This window comes from Prionailurus bengalensis, chromosome A3 (genome assembly GCF_016509475.1).
Source record: "Prionailurus bengalensis isolate Pbe53 chromosome A3, Fcat_Pben_1.1_paternal_pri, whole genome shotgun sequence".
Classification (NCBI taxonomy): Eukaryota; Metazoa; Chordata; class Mammalia; order Carnivora; family Felidae; genus Prionailurus; species Prionailurus bengalensis.
The window spans coordinates 7,927,299-7,946,854 of NC_057354.1; the positions used below are offsets into that span (position 1 = coordinate 7,927,299).

The following is a 19,556-nucleotide window of genomic DNA, read 5'->3' on the forward strand; positions in this document are numbered from 1 at the left end:
AGAAGATGGGCAGTCTTACCTCCGATGTTTAAACAAAAGAACTCAAGACCTTAACACGAATGGAAAGGATTGAGTTGGCTGGAAATCTGAAAATGGGTGTATTTTTCCTGGGACTACAGGGAAGAAGAGACTGTTAGTACAGTTGACCCTTGCACAAAACAGGAGGGAGACTGACCCCCACTCAGTTGAAAATCTGAGTATAAATTTTGGCTCCCCCAAAACTTAACGCCTAACAGCCGTTAAGTTTTGGATTCTGTTTGGATTCTGTTTCGGATTCTGTGTCTCCCTCTGTCTCTCTCTCTGCCCCTCCCTGGTTCTGTCTCTCGCAAAAATAAACAAACACTAAAAAAAAAAAATTATCTTCTGGCCCTTTAAAGAAAAGTGTGCAGCATGTGTTAGGGATTGATACAGCTGGCTCAGGAATCAGAATATCTGGGTTCCAATTCGAGTCGAGCATTTAGTGGCTATTAAAGTAATTAAACAAGGAGGGCACTAGGGCCCTGGTAGCCTCCGTAAGCAAACCAAAACATAAGCAAACCAAATGTAAGCCAGAGTCAATGCATGGGACTCCGAGGAAATGAAATGTTTAAGAACAGCCAATCACAAGCAGCTTTCTCAAATAAAACAACCACTTACGCTAGAGTCAATCAGATAATTTCCTTGCTTTGCTTCCACATCTTGTCTATAAAAACCTCTTGCCAGGTCCTGTGTCTGGAGCACCTCTAATCACCTTTGGCTTGGTGCCACCCAATTCCAACAAATTTTGCTCAAATTAACTTGAAAAGATTTTTTGTTCTGTTTTGCAAATAAACTTGAAAATTTTAACATGCCTCTTCACCTCCTAGCAAAGCTAAGAGATCTTGGGCATATTATTTAGATGACTCAGGCTCCTTAAGACTCAGTTTCTCCATCTATAAAATGGGGACAAAAATTATACTTACCTCATGGACCTGTTGTGGAGATTAAATAAGAGAATACAAGTAAAGCACTTAGAATAATAGTGCTTGACAATAAATAAGCATTAGGATAACCTAACAGAACTCTCTCTCTCTTTTTTCTTTTTGTCAATATGTTTCATTTTCCAAAAGTCCTAGGGGCTCCTGGCTGGCTCAGTCAGTTGAATGTTCGTCTCTCGATTTTGGCTCACATCATGGTCCCAGGGTCGTGGGATCGAGTCCCACTTGGGGGGCTCCACGCTGCGTGTGGAGCCTATTTAAGATTCTCTCTCTCCCTCTGCCCCTCTCTCCACTTGCACTCTTTCTCTAAAAAAAGAAAAACAAATTAAGTCCTAAAGGAGGTTCTGATTTTTAGTTGACTACGTTCAGCAACATTTCTGTACACACTCATTAGCTTTAGACGTGCTCCAGGAACTCTGACTTCATTAAAATTATAATTATTTAACTCCGTTCCTTTTATCTCCTTCTTCCACTTAAGCCCCCATGTTGGCAGCCGAGACCTTGGGAACCAGGGAGAACTTCTTACGAGACAGTTTTGGGAGAAAAGGAAAATAAAACAAAAGCCAGCTAGAGTAAGGACAACAAACGGTGAGGGAACGCTCAAATGTGTGTGGCGAACCAAATTTTAAAAAGATGAATAGGAATCTACCTGGGAGAAGGCAGATGAGCTGACGCAATGGGAAAGGCAGCCACACACAACACAGAACACACACGCACCCCAACAAAGCACGAAGTCACGTACGTGTCCCTAACCCACTAAGTAATCCTCGGCTGAATTTAACCCTCCTCCCCCTCCCAGTGTTTCCCCACCTCTGAGACAAACACATCCTAACCGGCAGTGTCCTTGGAGATCCCAACTAACTCAGATCCAACTGGGAATCTAGCTCGGCAAACTTGCATGTTAGCAGGGCCTTTGGGGTTTCACTGGTCAATCTCCCATTTTGGGAAATTATGCACATTTCGGAGGAAGCACAAATGAAGGTGAATCTTTTTCTGGCCCTTGCTTGGTGTTGAGTAAAATTCACATCTTTCCCTAGAAAATACAGGATAGGATTTTCCAGGGAAAATAATAATTCTAGCAGGGCCTACCTCAGTACCTGGCACTGAGAAAGTACACAATCGATAATAACTTGCCTCCCCTCGTAGAAAGAATCCTATCCCCAGGATAGCAGTTTATTCAACCACCCAGTCAATCATCACATATTTCTCAAGCATGAGCTGTGTGCAAGGCACCGTTCTCCTGCCTGGGAAACAGGATTGCCAGATTTAGCACAGAAAAATTCGGACCATCCCAACAAATTTCAGTCTGAGATATGCAATGAGCCATTTTTAGTGTAATGACATCTCATGCAACGTTTTGGATATACTTACACTAAAAGAACAGTCATTGTGTATCAAACTTAATCGATGCCCTACACTCCATCAGGGAACACTACTGACGACAGAGTGGTGACCCAGATACACAGAACCCCGCTTCCCATGCAGTCATAGCCATTCCAGCCTCGGGAGCTCCCGGGATTTAATTCCCACCTGGAAGCTCCCAGGGGGAAAGCCTGGGGACTAGAATGACCGTCTCTTCAGAGGCACATGGCCCACTGGGGACCCATTTAGCAGATGTCACTCTGTGTTACAACTGCAACTTTATTTCCTTGTCATACTCCTATGCACTCGAAGTCCTTGGTGACAGGGCCCGCATATCTCTTTATCCCCGCACCCCTGGATTCTATCTAGCACAGCATCTGGAACTGGAAGGTGCTCAGTGCAGACCAGCTTCGTGAATGAGTGGGCAAACGTGTAAACGGTTGCACAGACGTCAAATGCAATGCCAGGCCACGCTCATGGCTCGTAAGGAAGAGATTCACATACCTTCATAAACACTGGAAACATAAGAGAAAACCAAGTAGCCAGAATCCAAAGAACATAGGGGGTGAAGAATGTTCTTTTATTTTAAAATGTTTTATGAAGGTACTCCAAATAAAACAAAGGCTTTTGAAAAACGGAGGTGGGTGACTGGAGGAAGATCACGCGAGAGCAACATTATAACGCCGTAGAGAATGCTAAAGGGCCCTTTGAAGAGATTTCTTAACCTCACAGGTAAGAGTCAGGTCAAAGCGCTGATTTCACGTGTCGGTAATATAATAAAAAATAACTTCCAGTAGTTAACCGGAGCCGTAGCCTTAATAAGTGAGGAAATACGGTATCAGCAAATAACAAATAATGAAGAGCCATTTTATTGTCAGTACCGACTGTCATACAACTGAAACACTCAGAAGGGAAATCACAAGAATCCACAAAAGGACAGATTCAGAGGAAGTGGAAGGGACACAGTACCTACGATAGAAAATCATTTTGCGGCATTGACTCCTTTCTGTCCAGCTGTAAAAGGGGGCAAGAGAAGTCGAAATCTATAGAGCATGTTTCAATCACGCTACGATTTTTTAAAAAAAGAAAAAAGAAAGAAAGAAAAGGACAAATATTGCATTGCCGTTTCCCAATGACCACACGATCAGCCGGGGACTTTCAGATTCTTTCCTTCGTGGTTTCCCTCGCTGTCATCCTGCCGCCTCGAGGATCTGCGGTGGCTGACACATCCCAGGTGCGTCCCACAACCACTCTGGGCAGCTCGTGTCAGTGCTCAGATCGGTAGGCAGGAAAAGTCTCTGTTCGATGAAGCTTCAGAGGGCTGGCAACATCTTTTCCAAAAAAAAAAAAAAAAAAGAATTTAAAAACGGCAGTTACATTTCAAGAAAGCCCCCGATCAAATTAGCTAGCGACAAGTTTCTATATGACAGAAGCAAGTGATATGCAACACAGGACTTTTTTCTCCAGAGGCCACGCACAGTGATATGCAAATAAGAGTCAGGAGAGACTTCATGATTACCATATCATTTGCATGTGGTCTTTGCACTGAGCTGTGATCAGACCGCCTGCGGTGACATTCCTCCTTAATCTTTAAAATTTTTCATCAACCCCTATATTCGGGGTATTTAAAGGAAATGAGAAGAATCATAGGACTAGGAAATCTTTTGTGTAGGCACTCTTTGGAAACCTGATCAGAAATAAGGCAATATTATATTGATACTTAGGAAATTTTTTTATCAGGAGGACTCCCTAAAATCCACACAGGCTTTATTATTTCAGGTGTAGGTTCCAAACCAAGAAAAGTGAAGAAGTCAGGAAGGCAGCTCCAAGGGCCACTGTCAGCAGCCTTTGTGACCTACGGCAGGGGCTGGCCAACTTTCTCTATAAAGGGCCAGATACTAGATATTTCAGATTTTGCAGACCGTATGGTCTCACTGCGGCTACTCAACAAAAGCGACCCGGTGAATACGTGACAAATGGGCACGGATGTCCCGCAAAACTTCGTTAACGACAACAGACAGCAGACCTGGTGGTTTGGCCGGCAGGCCACCCGTCTGCCAGTCCCCTTGGACGGGGCGCTTGATTTTATACAAACGAGAGGTTTCACTGCCATCTGCTGGCTAGAGGTTTTACCACAAGCTGCGAAATTCACGCTGCTGGTATGGAGCAGCTCTGAGCAGGAGCAGAGCCCGGGTCCAGCCCGGGCCACACAGCAACAGGACTGCGGCTACATGGAGCACCCATGCCCCGCTGGAGAGGGAGACGCAGAACCTGAAGCAGGCTCCAGGCTCCGAGCTGTCAGCACAGAGCCCGACGCGGGGCTCGAACTCACCAACCGCGAGATCCTGACCTGAGCTGAAGTCACACGCTTCACTGACTGAGCCATCCCGGGGCCCCTAAAACAATGCTGTTTTCAAATACTGTGCCAAGCAAAAAGGTTTATGTGGCACATGGCTGAGTGTGCCCTCCAGAGCATTGTCACAATGGCCCCGACCTCCGTCGGACCTAGTCAGAACCTTTCGGACATAAGTCATGGACTCAGATATTTGCAAGCCTCAAATCAGGACCGCAAGGAAATCTATAGTCATACAGTCACTGGTACACAACAGCAGTGGTTATTATCAGAGCAGCTTGAATATTAGAACATCCCAAGTCCCAAGAGATCGTTTCTTCCAACCTCCTGACCATTTTGAACACAGATTCTATTTTCTTTCCAGTACACACGTGTGCGCACGCTGTCACATAGAGAAACTGCTGATGAGTTTGGACGCTACAGGCTCACCTCGCTGGCTCAGTCGGTGGAATATCGGACTCTTGATCTCGGGGTCATGAGTTCAAGCCCCATGTCGGGTGCAGAGATTACTCAGTGAGTTTGAGTGTGACAGGTGAACATCCTGGTACGTCTTTGTCACAGTTTGATAAAAATTCCCAAGGGAAGCAGACAGTGCACAGACAGTATCAATGCAAAACCCAAATCAAGTACAAAGCCTTCCCGAACCTTAATCTGTGGCTCCTTAGGCTCTAAAGGTTTGAATAAAAGGACTCAGAGTGTTCACCTGGGGTCAGATTGTAGTGAAACCCCTGCAGGTTCTATCGCGCTGGCTAATTGAACGCTGGTTTGAAAGGCAGGTGGTGGAGTCACCTGTCCCACATTTTTGCAGTTCACACAAAGATCATGAGCTGGTACCGGCCTGCAGACCCCATCTGGGCCCATGTTCTCTGGCCTGCACAGGTCATAACACATTGGGAATTGACCGTCACTATTCAAATAACCTCAAAAGTTCTGCAAAGGTGCCGATTTCTCTGTTCTCCTGGAAAACTGGAAAACACACCGGGCCCATCTTCTGCCCCAGGGTCCCTGTGATTCACCAGGGACCAACCCACACCCACCTGTGCCCTGTCCCGCTGTTTGCACGTCCTCCCTGGCCCAGAGAGACATGAGAGTTCGAGACCTTCATTTATTTGTTGCCTTTTGACACGTGTTCAGATATTAATCTACCTTTTCTTAACCGATGCACATACCACGTATGTGACTACGTTAGAATTAAGATGGAAAAAAACAATGCTGACTTGCCACTTGCTCTGGGAACCTACATCCTTAAATAGGTAAATCGCACGGGCTGGAATCAATCCTCTGGACGACCTGTTTCCATCGTATGGTATGTGCCTTGGAAACGGTCATGGCGGCAGGATTTCTTCTCCCGGTAAGAATATACGAAAAAAGAAAGGAGCTTTAATGCCAGTCCCTCCCTCCACTAGCCACGCGATCTTAAGCAAGTACTTGGCCTCTAAGGGTCTCGGGTTCCGTGGTGACTGAAATGGTGAACACTGTCCTCCGTTTGGCTCTTGCCAAATCAAACTGCTGCCGGGAGAACCAGATGAGGCAACATGCCAGATGCCCGGTAGGGTGTGACGCAAACATTTGGTGCCAATCTGTGACTTCCTGAAATAACCGAAAGTCAAATCTGATAAGTGAGTTGCATGCCTATTTTTTTCTTGGTTTTAAACAAGTGATGCTATCGTTCAAGGCAATTGCAGCAAAGGGATTCAGGAGATATTTAGTCACGGAGCCCCTCTGGAGTGAGGCTAAAGATTCCCAGGAGGGTAACTTTGAGGTGAAGGGCACCCACGGAAGCTGATTCACCTGCTGTCTCCTACCGCCCCTTAGGCACCAGCCACGCCGCTTCCATTTTGGTCTCTGCCCCGGCTCATTTCTGTCTCAGGACCTTTGCACTTGCTGAACTCCCTATGGAGAATCTTTTCCCGGGACTGCAGAATGGCTGCTTTTCCTCAGACTGCAGGTCTCGAGGTAATGCTACAGGCCCCTGTGACAGATGCCCTACCTAAAGAAGCCCCTCTTGTCTTCTGATCGTTCCCAGACCAGTAACCCTGCTTCACCGCTCTCCATGACAGATAACATTTCTTTTCAATGTGACCAAATCTGATATTAAATACATTTGTGTAATTATTGCCCGTGACTCCGTTAGGCTTTCGGCTTTAGGAGGGCAGAAGCATGCCTGTCTAGCAGCCTGTGTGTCCCCGTCCCCTAGCACAGTGCTTGGCATAGAGCCGATGCTCCAAGAACACTCACCGACTGAACGAGAGAGTGAGTGGGTGAATGAATAGAGAAACAAAGACCTCACTTACCAGTTGGGTGACCTTGGACCCCACTACTAACCCTTCAAATTCTTAGTTGCTTAGTTGCAGACGAGAATAATACACTCTCGCATGGCTGTTTTAAGGACTGAGATCGTGTATGATAAGAACTCAGTGCAAAGCCTTCAATACAGCAGGCCTTCAAGAAAGGGTATCTTTATAAAAAAATACTCATTCAGTATGTCGCGTCTGCCTTGTGAGGAACAAATCTAGCACTTGACTGGTGGTATGTTAATGTTCGCTTACATAAAAAAGGAGAGAAGAGGTTTCACGTTCAAATAAGTTTGCCGAGCCCTGGTTTCAACAAGATTAAACAGACTCTTCGTGGCAGGACATCTCAAAATCTTGAAAACAGTGACTGGCATTCTTAATCTCTAAAAAAGGAGAATGTCCCTGAACATGTAGCATTTTCCCCAAACTTACTGGACCACAGCACTAGTTTGGGAAAGGGCCATCTCCACCCGGGTGAGCACTCCGCAGACCACAATTGGGAAAACACCACTCTGTGGTTCTGTTATGCGACGCGCTCCTGAAAGAATCCTGCGCACCCAGCGTTCAACTTGCTGAACGCTTCTCTTTCTTAAATTTCTTCCAGTGTTCATGATAAACCTCTTTTACATGTTGATTTTGGACATGCTCAACCCTAGAAGGGAATTTCTATGTGAAAATTAGAAATGGGGCAGGAGAAGCAGTGACAGTGGATTAAATATGGCTTCATACGCCCAGCATGGGTCAAAGTCAGCACCTCTTCCCCACCTAAGACAGCAAGGATAAGAGAACAATTCCAAAACCAACCAGCAGGTGGCTCTGTAGGACTAAATTCGGAGAGGAAATCGCAATTTCTCCAACCTGAGGGGCAAATTCTCCCATAAGGGTCTAGGTGCTTTCCAAGACTGACCTCCAGACCACAGGAAAAGTCATCCTGACATATGTCCAGGCAAATGAGCCGGCCAGAGGAATCACAGCTCATAAGAACCATCAAAACAAGAAGAAATGATGTGCCATGTAACCTCAGGCAACAGGGTAATGGTGTCATGATTTTTTTTTCCCCAGTTTCAGCTTTAATCCAGGGGTGGGAGAAAGGGAAGGAGGAAGATGGGAGGAAGAGGTGAAACGATAGATGAACTCATCCTATTTTTCACGTAACTGACCACCTTGGAGAAGCAAGATCAATTTTAGGCAGTCTGAGAGAAAAAACAATTTAAGGTAACACATTACTGGTAAACTGAGTCCCACACTACACAGAGACCATATGTTGGTACTGTATCTCAGAGAGTAGTGGTGACTCAAAGACAAAATAGACACATTGACACAGAACCCGCAGGCGAAGAAATCTCTCAGCGAACATTGGTACAAACGAAGTATCAAAACAAAACACGTGTAATGGAAGTATGTGAAAGCAAACAGGCTGCTCGAGTAACTGTTACAAAAACACAAAGCCAAAAAGCCCCAAATAATTCTGAAGCATTGCAATGCCACTTTCACCCACACAGATAGTATAAGATAGCAGGATATTTCACCAAGTACGCCACACAGGAAAACTGCAAGAACTCAAACGGAAATGTGTGTGTTCAGGGAAGATCATACTATGTAACAAAAAGCGGACAACGGAAGTTTTAACTATCGTCTTCAAAACCCTGTAGGTTATCAATACAAAGCTGGATAATCCACTGTGTGTGCAGAAAATCCGCGGTATTCATTCTCATGACTGGCATCAATTTCATTAGAAACCATGCCATCACTATCTTCAAATTGCTGTTTTGTTAACTACGATTCCTGGGTTCCCTTGAAAAATCTATACCAAGAAATTTGAACCTAATTTTACAGTAATACCTCATTACTTTTGAGTGATGGAGGATGGGGATAATTAATAATAAACCTAATAATAAAGGGAATAAACCCAAGTTTAATTGCGACGTGTTGCTGGATTTGCGGCATGCTGGTTTTGATACAAAATAACGGGAGCTTCTCAAAGAATGCAAACTTCTTTCTTTGCTGTGATGCCTTGTATTGTTCTGCTCTGCTTCCAGAGGTAACATTATCACTATTATCTATTATTTTGGAACTAGTGGATTACTTGTCTTTGACAATCATCCCAGACCCATGAGCAGAGCATGGCCCTCCAACCATAATACGGGCTTTTTGCACGCAAGTAAATTTGCAAATTTTGTTGCCGTTGAAAAAAAATGTGTCTGTATCCTGTAAATAAAGCCATTTTCTTCATAGTAACCAGATGCAGACATTGTCGGAATACTCGTGTATACTCTAAGAGCATACTAACAGTGGGTAACAGTATCTACAACATCCTCTTTTAACCTAAAAAGATGTTTTAAAGTATTATTACACAACCAGGGTCCTGATAAGACCCTTGGGCTTTATCCTTTCTGATGAATGACTATTCGTTTTGGTCAAGGATAGTTAGATTAGTTAAAGATAGAAAGGTGAGTATGTTCTATGTTCCGAGGATTCTTAAGCTCTGGGATGTTCACTAATAAATACTAAAACTTCCAACACATCCCAAGTGTTCAGGACGTCCTCACTCTCAGCGCATCTTTGCAAACACGCTCATCTAGGGAAACCCCGAGATACTTCAACTTTGATGCAAAGTGACTTCTCAAATTACCACGCTGTATCGCAAGAACTAAGATCACCTCCCAATTTCCTCCTTATGAAGCCTACATCACTTTGGTTCTCGACTCTATTTTACATCCAGGCACATAGAATCTAAAAAGACATCCTTTTTTGGGTAAAGATCCTCCTGGCAAGGGTAGGGAAAGTCAAGTTCCAAAGCAATTCAATAGCTCTGTGTACATGTACGTTATGCATACTTCTTTCAAACTTTCAATAATTGCTATTTATCTATCGTATTTTAAAAATACATATAGCCAGTTGCTATAATAGTATGAAGGCAGTAAAATACAGTTTTCTTTACAAAAATAAATTTATTTAAGTAGAAGAGATGGCATAAAATTGAGCGATAGTATAAGAGGTGTGATAGGAGAAAAATGCTCATGACGTAATTCCAATATTGCAGAAATCTCTGAACATGATACGGGAACAATGGTCTTTCTGACAACCTGATCTAACCCAACCCTCTCTCTGTGGGTATGTTCTGGAAAGTAAGCACAGTGACGGGGCAGTCACTCACATCGGCACTCGGGATATGGCCACTGAGAAGGGCGAAAAGGAAGGCTGAGTGATGACGAAACAGACCGCGCCATTTACGGCCGAGGCCACTGTTTTCTGTGGTCATTCATTCGTCCTTACATTCATTTATTCAGCCCATTTCTGCACACGAACTAGGTGCCGTCGAGCACACGCCCTTCAATGTTCTGGGATCTTCCAGCTCATCGTGGGAAGTTCTTCAGCAGGGACCCCTCCACATAGACCTATTTACTTTTTAGAAGTATTCAGGGGCACCTGGGTGGCTCAGTCGTTAAGCGTCTGACTTCGGCTTAGGTCATGATCCCATGGTTCATGGGTTCGACCCCGTGTCGGGCTCTCTGCTGTCAGCACAGAGTCTCTTTGGATCCTCTGCCTCCTCTTCTTTCTCCCCCTCCCCTACTGGTTCTCTCTCTCTCTCTCTCTCTCTCTCTCTCAAAGTAAATAAAATAAACCTAAAAAGCTCCATATGCACCAGGTATTCTTATATACTATAAAACATAAAAACTACATTTGAAAAGGTAAGAAATGTCTGATTTTTTCCCCCCTAATTGCTCCCGTTGTCCCCTCCCTGGATTATTCTGTATCCTGCTTCTAAGACCACTTTCCGGAAGACAGGATGTGTTGACATGTGCTGAGAGTGCCGGCAGAACTGGAACCCAGGACCTGGACCCCGGTTCGTCCCTTTCCAGCAGCACATGGTTGCAAAGCTCGGGCTCTCATGAGAGTCGCCTGGAGGGCTTGATGACACACAGACGGCTGGGCCCTGACCTCACAGCTCCCGATTCTGCAGGTCCCGGGAGCAGCCTGCAAATCTGCACGCTACCAAGCTCCTGAGGGATGCTGATGCCGTTCGCGCTCAGCACCCTAGACCACCTCTCGCAGCGTGGACGCCAGCCCTCTTGCCCACACGGACCTCTGGGGTCGAGGGCCCAAGACTCTGCGTGGTGACAGAGTACGCGCCCAGCAGTGAGGCCTCGACGGGGGCCCCGGCTCGGGCAGGAAGCGGGCAGCCGGCCAGGCCGAGCCCCCTGCGCAGAGGCCAGATGCACCGCCTGCCCCCGGCCCCGCGCTTACCTTGCAGGCGGCAGAGCTGCCCCGCGCTGTGCTGACGCGTGATGTGCTGCCAGTAGGCGCTGCGGGGCAGAGGCGCCATGGTGCTCAGCGAGGCAGCCCGCTGGCTCATCTTCATCTGGAGCTGCAGCGAAGAGAAGAAAACGGAGCGTCAGCGACCCCGGGGCTGGAAACCACCTGGCAGAGAGCCGGAGGGCTAGCGGTCAGGACCATGGACAGCTGGCGGGCAAATCAGCGAGGGCTTCCCGGTGGGGGCCACAGCTACTGTTTTTGCCTACTGAACAGCATCGCTTCTTCACCCTGCTGGCAACGGTGTGTCCCTTTTCCTCTGGGGAACCTCCCTCCACCTCAGCTCAATCCATCTAGTTACACGGCGGAGACCTCACCATTGATTCTTGGGGTGGTCTGGTGACCCAAGCCAAGACAAGAAGACACAACCCCTGGGAACATTTATCAGCACTTTTGCAAAGAGAGCATCAATAGAGGTGAAGCCAAGCGTTTTTGCCTGTTTTGTTCACAGCTTTCTCCCCCAGGTCTAGAATGTTTCCTGGCAGATGGTAGGTTCACCATAATGCGTGTTGCGTTGAATGAATGGCTTCCTTGGGAGGTTGCTGAGGACAGGAGACAGGACAGAAAGAAGCCTGTCTTGGAATAACGAAGAGAGAGTGTGCCAGCCAATGAGCTGATTCAGAGGAAGACAGCCAGGAAAAGGGGGTGACCTCGGACCCCACGTGAACCTGGAAACTAACCCTGGACTTCCCAGTGATAGGAACCAATTATCTCTTCTCAGTTCAAGCTGATTTGAATTCGGTATTCTGTCCCCAGCATCAGAACGAAACGCTGTCTGCTTCCAGGCACCTGATACCTTGTTCCAGATACCAAGGGAGGAAAAGGGGAAGCCGGGGCTCTTGGTCCAGGTCCGGGGGAGTCATCGGTGGCCTGTCTGACACACTGGGGGAACTGACCTTACAAGGGAAGTTTCAGAGAGAAGGTGGCCCAGAGGGATGGGCAGGAGTGGAGGGGGAGGACAGGTGCACGGGGACAACAAGCTGGAAGAGCAGGAGTGGGATGCGAGGCAGTCCTCAGCCACCCTCTCATCTCAGCCCAGGTCTCAATGCAATCACGCATAGTTTTATTACACATTAATAGAAGAAGTGACTATTCGAATGTTTGATTTCCTGGAGTTGCCTGGCTATCAAATAACCCACCTCAGTCTCATAAGTGTGTCCAGAAACACACAGATTTGCACAAGGGTACGCGGCAGGACATGATCTGCAAGCATGCAGAACCGGAGGCAGCTGGAGCCTCCACCACTGAAGACCTGGTTAATTGAGCTGAGACACGACGGTGTACTAGGCAACTGGGAACCAGAGGAAGGGAGATCAACTCAAAGGGGAACATTTGTACATCGTGTCATGAAGGAACCGGTGAGTTGCAGACCACTGTTTTCTAGCGGCATGTCATTTTAACTGCTCATATGAGAGGCAGTTACATTAAATGCCTGCCTACTGGACCTGCTCGGCACCTGCCTAGCACAAACCAGGTACAGGAAAACATGGAGGGTAGTATTATCATTATGAATTACAAGGTCCATTTAAAGAGTTCAAAAAAATTTTTTAAGCTTATCTATTTAGTTTGAGAGAGAGACACACAGACAGGGAGGGGCAGAGAGAGAGGAAGAGCGAAAGCATCCCGAGCAGGCTCCGCACTCTCAGCGCACAGCCCAGCGTGGGGCTTGCCCTCGCGAACTGTGAGATCATGACCTGAGCCGAAATCAAGAGTCAGACGCTTAACTGCTCGAACCACTCAGGCAGCCCCTAGGGATTATTATTATTATTTTTTTTTTGTTTTAAAGAAAACCCTCCACTCTGCACACCTCATCAGCATGGGACATCCAGCCCTAACATCTGTCCGTCCATTCAGTGAAGCGAAAGCAAGAGGAGGCTTCATACTCTGGAGACCAAAACTCATTGTAGTCAATGAGACTGAACTTGAGAAGAGATTATCACCACTTATTCTGAAGGTAATTTAATTTATACGTGCTGCATTTACATGCCATGGATTGAATTCTCAGTCCTATCACAATAGGACAATTACCAAAATGTGTCCCCTGGTAGACTCTGACCGCACCAGGTTTCATGGGTACGTTTTTTCCTACACATATCCTGTTAGACCAAAAGGGCAAAGAGCCGAGAAAAAAGCTGAGAGAAAAGTTCTAGTGTGGTGGTTTCTCTATTTCTGTACACGTGGACGTCTCAAAGCTTACGAGCAAGAGCCAAAAGCAAGCAGAAACCTATTGATAAGTGACTGCTGGTGACATTCAACCTCATTTACATGGAATGAAAAAAAAATACATAAATAAAGGGAGGAAAAGACCCAAGGTACTGATTACTGGATTTTTCCTAATAAAAAGAGATCACAGTTGATATTATAAAAAATGTAATATGAAGGAAACATTTGGGAAAATTCTGTCGCTTCAAATTATTGACTACAGTACTGTGAATATACTTCCGCAGGCAGCATGATTTGACTATATTTTTAGAAAGCTTATCTAGGAACAAGAATGCAATGACACCAACATCATGTTTCATGGAGAACATTACAAAGCCTGGCTTTCTATTTCTTCCTCAACCCTCTGAAAGATTACCATGGTTTATGAAAGGGGCATTTTCAATGGTCTCCGGAGAAAAAAGATGAAAAAAAAATGTCTTATTTAACAATGCAGTTCTTTAAGGGGAGAAGTCATTTGGTGATATGTCTATCAGGAAAGTTCCTGCCCTCATTCCTTACTGCTGCAAGGTATGCTGAGCCTTGATCTCAACACCCAGTGCAGGGGGCATGAATGGATGCTCATATGTACGGCAGGTGGATATGTACAGCACTACATTTTTGGAGGAGTTAAAATTGGGTCGTTTCAAGTGTCTGGAGAGAATGATTGTATTCGTTTCCTTTTTTTTTTCAAACTTTTATACAGTTTGATGTTTTCCTTTTACAAAAATCATAGTAGTTTCACAGTAAGAAGAAAAAAAAAAATTACCCCGAGGCATAAAAATTTAAAGTATAGCTATTTCCTCTATAGCGTAACATGGATGTTTCTGGAAAAACCTCCCCATCTGCAAAACTGCTAGGAAAATCGGTTTATGCGAAGATCCCTCAAAACGTCCTGCCGTTTTCGAACCAGAGTCCTCGCTACTCCGAGAGGCAGCTTGGAGGCTGGAGGCCACGTAAGGGTTATTAAAGAAACAAGGAAAAACATTTGGTTAGAAATGTTGTATTCAGAAGGCTGGGCTACAGAGATGGAACGCAGGCTCTACCCAAAAGGTGGACGTGGCTGGACGTGTGGCCACGTGAACAAGACATATGGCAAGGTGGGGACGCACCTCTCTGCCTGGAGCCTTCGGTGCCTCTGCTCGTTTCTTTTTTCTTTCTTTCTTTCTTTCTTTCTTTCTTTCTTTCTTTCTTTTCTTTTCTTTTCTTTTCTTTTCTTTTATGTTTATTTACTTTCAGAGAGAGAGAGAGAGAGCAAGAGTGCATGAGCAGGGGAGGGGGGGGAGGGAGTGAGAGGGAAGGGGGAGAGAGAGAGAATCCCAAGCAGGCTCCACACTGACAGTGCAGAGCCTGATGCAGGACTCAAACCCAGGTACCGCGAGATCATGACCTGAGCCGAAATCAAGAGTCGGATGCTTAACCGACTGAGCCGCCCAGGGGCCCCCCACCTCTGCTCATTTCTTATCTTCTTACATCGTAGCTGGACGAGGCTGTGTCTGTGCAGTAGTTTATTGAGGGCTCTCCCCCTTTCCCGTTAAAGGTTACAATACCACTCCTGCTGTTCTGGGCTTTCCTTGCCTAGAAAAAAAGTGTTTTTTGTACCAATACACTTTGATATTAGAATGAATCATTCTCCAGTTTATCAAATGCATCTGAGCTCACCGTGGATACAGAAATGGTGCTTTAAGTAGAACCGGATACCGTATCTGACGGTCTTGTTCCCGCTTTTCCATTAAATAGGTATCCTTGAACTCTTTATTAAAAAAATTATCCAAATCATCCATTTTGCATCCTGCAACTATTAGGAAAATTTAATACAGTCGAGGAATATCAAAGCACAGGAATATCTAGCCCAGTCTGTGTTCACAAGCCAAAACACTAAGACCCGGGCTCACACAGCAAGGTAGCAGCCAGTACCTGCTTCCCAGGACCTGAATCTCCATCTCTCAGGACCTTCTGACAGGCACCTATTTGTTCTTCATTCAAGTTCAAGGTTAGTTAAATTCCAACTGCCTCTTAAAACCACGGCTGCCAAAATGGGGAACAGCCTTTACATGTGCTCATAAACGTCTGTCTGATTTTTCCAGAGCTTACGAGGTTTGGCCGCCTGATCAATAAATGGAAAGTACATTTATTCAGCTTGTCAACAAATACTTGTTGATTTTAAGGCACAGTCTATAATCTCAAGGAATTTTTGTCCAAGACATTACAATAAGGGCTAAGACAGAGGACGTCTGAGAAAGGAAAGAAAGGGGCATAAAAATCTGAGCAGCAGGTAGGGGTGCCTGGGTGGCTCAGTTGGTTAAGCGTCTGACTTCGGCTGAGGTCATGATCTCATGGTTCGTGATTTCGAGCCCTGCGTCAGGCTCGGTGCTGACAGCTCAGAGCCTGGAGCCTGCTTCCGATTCTGTGTGTCCCTCTCTCTCTGTCCCTCCCCTGCTCACACTCTGTCTCCCTCTCTCTCAAAAATAAACAAAAAAATTTTAGGGGCGTCTGGGTGGCTCAGTCGGTTAAGCATCCGACTTTGGCTCAGGTCATGATCTCGTGGTCTGTGGGTTCGAGCCCCGCGTCGGGCTCTGTGCTGACAGCTCGGAGCCTGGAGCCTGTTTCAGATTCTGTGTGTCCCTCTCTCTCTGCCCCTCCCCCACTCGTGCTCTGTCTCTCTCTCTCTCTCTCTAAAATAAATAAAAATTAAAAAAAAAATTCTGAGCAGCGGGAGTGCCCACAGGAAGCAGTCAGAGAGGAATTCCTCGGGGAGCTACCACCCACACAATCTAATCCCCAGTAATCTCCCCCGGGTCACTGAGATTCACTGCATTCTTAGTACATCTCCCAGACTACCTCAGTCCACAGAAGGGCTGAAGGATGTCTGAAGTCACACTAGGCATCCTTAGCTGCTGCTTCTAAATGTTAGGCTCTTGAGAGGCCTGGATGTCTGCCACGATAGCAGATACGCCCCATGCACAGGGAACAATGCATGTGGTCAGTGCAAGGCAGTCATTCGTACAGCTTGAAGAAGGCAGGGTGTGTATACACCCAAGACTCGTTAGAAGATCAGTGGCTAGGGGCGCCTGGGGGACTCAGCCAGTTAAGCATCCTACTCTTGATTCTGGCTCAGGTCAGGATCTCACGGTTGTGGGACTGAGCCCCACAACGGACTCTGCGCAGACAGTGTGGAGCCTGCTTGGGATTCTCTCTCTCCTTCTCTCTCTGCTCCTCCCCCGCGCTCTCTCTCTCAAAATAAATAAACTTTAAAAAAAAAAAAATAACGGTTAAAAACCAGAATTTTAGAACCAGGAGAGAATTTTGTCATTTGTTTTGTTCACTGATGTACTCTCAGCTCTCAGAACAGCGCCTGGTAAACAAGGTTAACAGTGGATGCTGGGTAAACACTTGCAGATGGAAAGAATGGGTCCAATCCGTGATGCGGTAGGGCTGACTCGAACCAGCTTGCAAAAGCCAACTCGTGCATTTTCAGGCATTTTGAGAGCTGGCCGTTAAATACAGCCATCAGTAAGAATTACATTACATAACCTTACAGTGAAATAAATTAGATATAAATCACATCTACAAGTGTATACACGTTATTCGAGTCGTAACACAGGTGTGACTGAAAACCCACCACTTCCTGATTACTTTACTGTCATCTGTGATCTGAGGTTATCTGAGACTGTTACATCCACTTGGGAGACACGCTAAAATAGTACGCTTCTGTGTGTCACTTCCCAATTCTGTGCACCCACGCGTGCACGTGTTATTAAATGTTTGCCCGCACGTGAGCGAGTCCGACCCCAAGCGTGAAAGGAGGGCCCGAGGACAAACGGGCTGCATGTGGTGTGTGTGTGCCTCATCTCCTCACTTCTCTCACCTGGTTCGTGCCTACCTTGCCTTCAGGAGTCAGCTCAGGGACCCTCAACATTTTCCTGACATCTCTTCTCCCTTAACGGCATCAAGTGCTCCCTCCAGACATCTCATGATCTGCTCTGATTTCCAGCATTTCATTGTTTTGTTGATAGCTGCTCGACTACCCACCTCTACTGTAGACTGTAAACTCCTGGAAGGTGGTAAGTATTTTAGCTCCGTACCCCCAGCATCTCACGGAGGCCTCCAGCAGCTTCACAAATACAGAATGGATGAATGAGTGGATGAACGAGTGGGTGGACGGACGGATGGATGGATGGACGCACGAACCCCGCTTTTGCCCAGGAAGCAGGGACTGGTTCTCCGAAAGCAATCCGAATCAACCCAGGATATGAGAAGCACTGTTAGCCCAAGGCTGCCTGCTGAAGCCCCAGGTCCAGGTTAAATTAACACGGCTTTCACTGGCTGTGGGGGACGTGGTAATAAGACTCTGCTTCCTGCCACTTTGCTATTCAAGTGACGAGCAGAAGCAAGGCCTCGGGGAAAGACCTGCCTATGTGCAGATGCACAATTGGCCAGGATAGTCCAGCAGCAGGGGAGTTCAGCTCTACACATTTATTCATTCTATTAGCAGTGTTAGCTCAAGATCCCACCAGGGAAGAAAGTCAGGCTTCGGGAAAGTCAAGCAAATGCCCTCTTATACTTCAACAACTCGAACTTTCTCCCTCAACAGCAGGGATGCACAGGGGTCTCTCCTGCCCCAGCCTAACAGTGCTGATGCTGTCCAGTGGCCGGAAACACTCAGCCAATCAACAGTGGTAACCGATCGGCTTTCGAAGGCACAAAAGCACTGTGTTGCCGGGAACAGAGAAGGGCCGTGGAGTCAGAGAGGGTGCTCCAGTTCAGGCTGGGCTCCGCAGGGACCCTGTGATATGGGACACATCCTCCTCTTGTTTGAGCCTCAGGGTGTCCTTTCTCATAGAACTTTGCTTTTAATGAGACGAAGAAATGAAACACAAAAAACACCATCAGACTGCCACGAGAAAGAACGAGGTCCTGGTACCTGCTACCACATGGATGAACCTGAAAACAGGAAACCGGGGGAATAAAGCCAGTTGCAAAAGGCCATATATTGTATGAGTTCATTTACGTGAAATGTCCAGAACAGGCAAGTCCAGAGAGAAAGAGAAAATAAATTAGTGGTTGCCTACAGCTGTGCAGGGGATGGCTAGAGGTGGCGGGTTTCCTTTGGGGGTGATGAAAATATTCCGGAGTTGATTGTGGTGACGGATACAACTCCATGAATATATTGGGACCATGAAATTGTGTAGTTGAAAGGGGGTATTGTATGGTATGTGAATTGTATCTCTGTAAGCTGTCATCACAACAATAAAATCAGATAGTAGTATGTGCTATGCAGATTATTAAAAAAAAAATGCATGATTGGGGCACCTGGGTAGCTCAGTTGGTTGAGCGTCTGACTCTTAATTTCAGCTCAGGTCGTGATCCCTCAGGTTGTGGGATCGAGCCCCGTGTCAGGCTCTGATCTCAGCGTGGAGCCTGCTTGTGATTCTCTCCCTCTCTCTCTGCCCCTCTCCTCTGCTTGTGCTCGCTCTCTCTCTCGCTCTAAAAAAAAGGCATGATATCATAAGTTAGTGGGTGGCTACTTCTGGCCAATCAGTCCCAGGGGAAGCGACATTTAAACTTGAGTGACAAACAGCCCAAGCACCGTCCCCCATCATATCATGGTCAACAACCCAGACAGGTCCTTTTAAAATCCCCCCTGCGACGCTCACAGGGAGGGAAATGCTGATGGCCAAGGCCCTTCCCTCATAATGATGGGCAAATCATATCAACCCTCTAGGGAGAGAAACAATTCTAATGGTCGCTATTTATAGCTTCTCAGTGAGAAAAACAAACACCCCCCCTCAAAAAAAACCCTGTCCTCCACGCCATCAACCCCAGTTTTGGTTTCCGTATTCTTCATGTGGTTTGGCCCAAGACCTGTGGCTCTGTGCACCTCTTTTCCGAGGGTGAGAACCACAGCACAGAGCAGCGGTGGGTGCCAGCCGAGACGCTCCGCCATATCGCCCTTCTCTGGAGTCCGTTTTACAGCAGAGCACCGTGTGGCTCGAAATGGAACAGCATGACAGGACGTATCTACGTGCTCCGGGGTGGACCATAAGCACCAGATGCCGCGTCCGTGACATCTGTCTG

The 19,556-nt window shown here is 46.5% G+C and overlaps 1 protein-coding gene across 1 annotated transcript in view; it reads right to left on the reverse strand.

Annotated features, from left to right (window-relative positions):
• Positions 1-3,164: 3,164 nt before the first annotated feature.
• DOK5 (docking protein 5) overlaps positions 3,165-19,556 on the reverse strand; it is a 152,855-nt gene continuing 136,463 nt past the window's right edge. Inside the window, exons 7-8 of the mRNA XM_043553638.1 lie at positions 11,214-11,334; positions 3,165-3,649 (exon numbers count right to left, since the gene is read on the reverse strand). Of these exons, the coding sequence (XP_043409573.1) occupies positions 3,585-3,649; positions 11,214-11,334 (186 nt within the window). The 3' untranslated portion in view covers positions 3,165-3,584. The remainder of the gene's footprint in view (positions 3,650-11,213; positions 11,335-19,556) is intronic.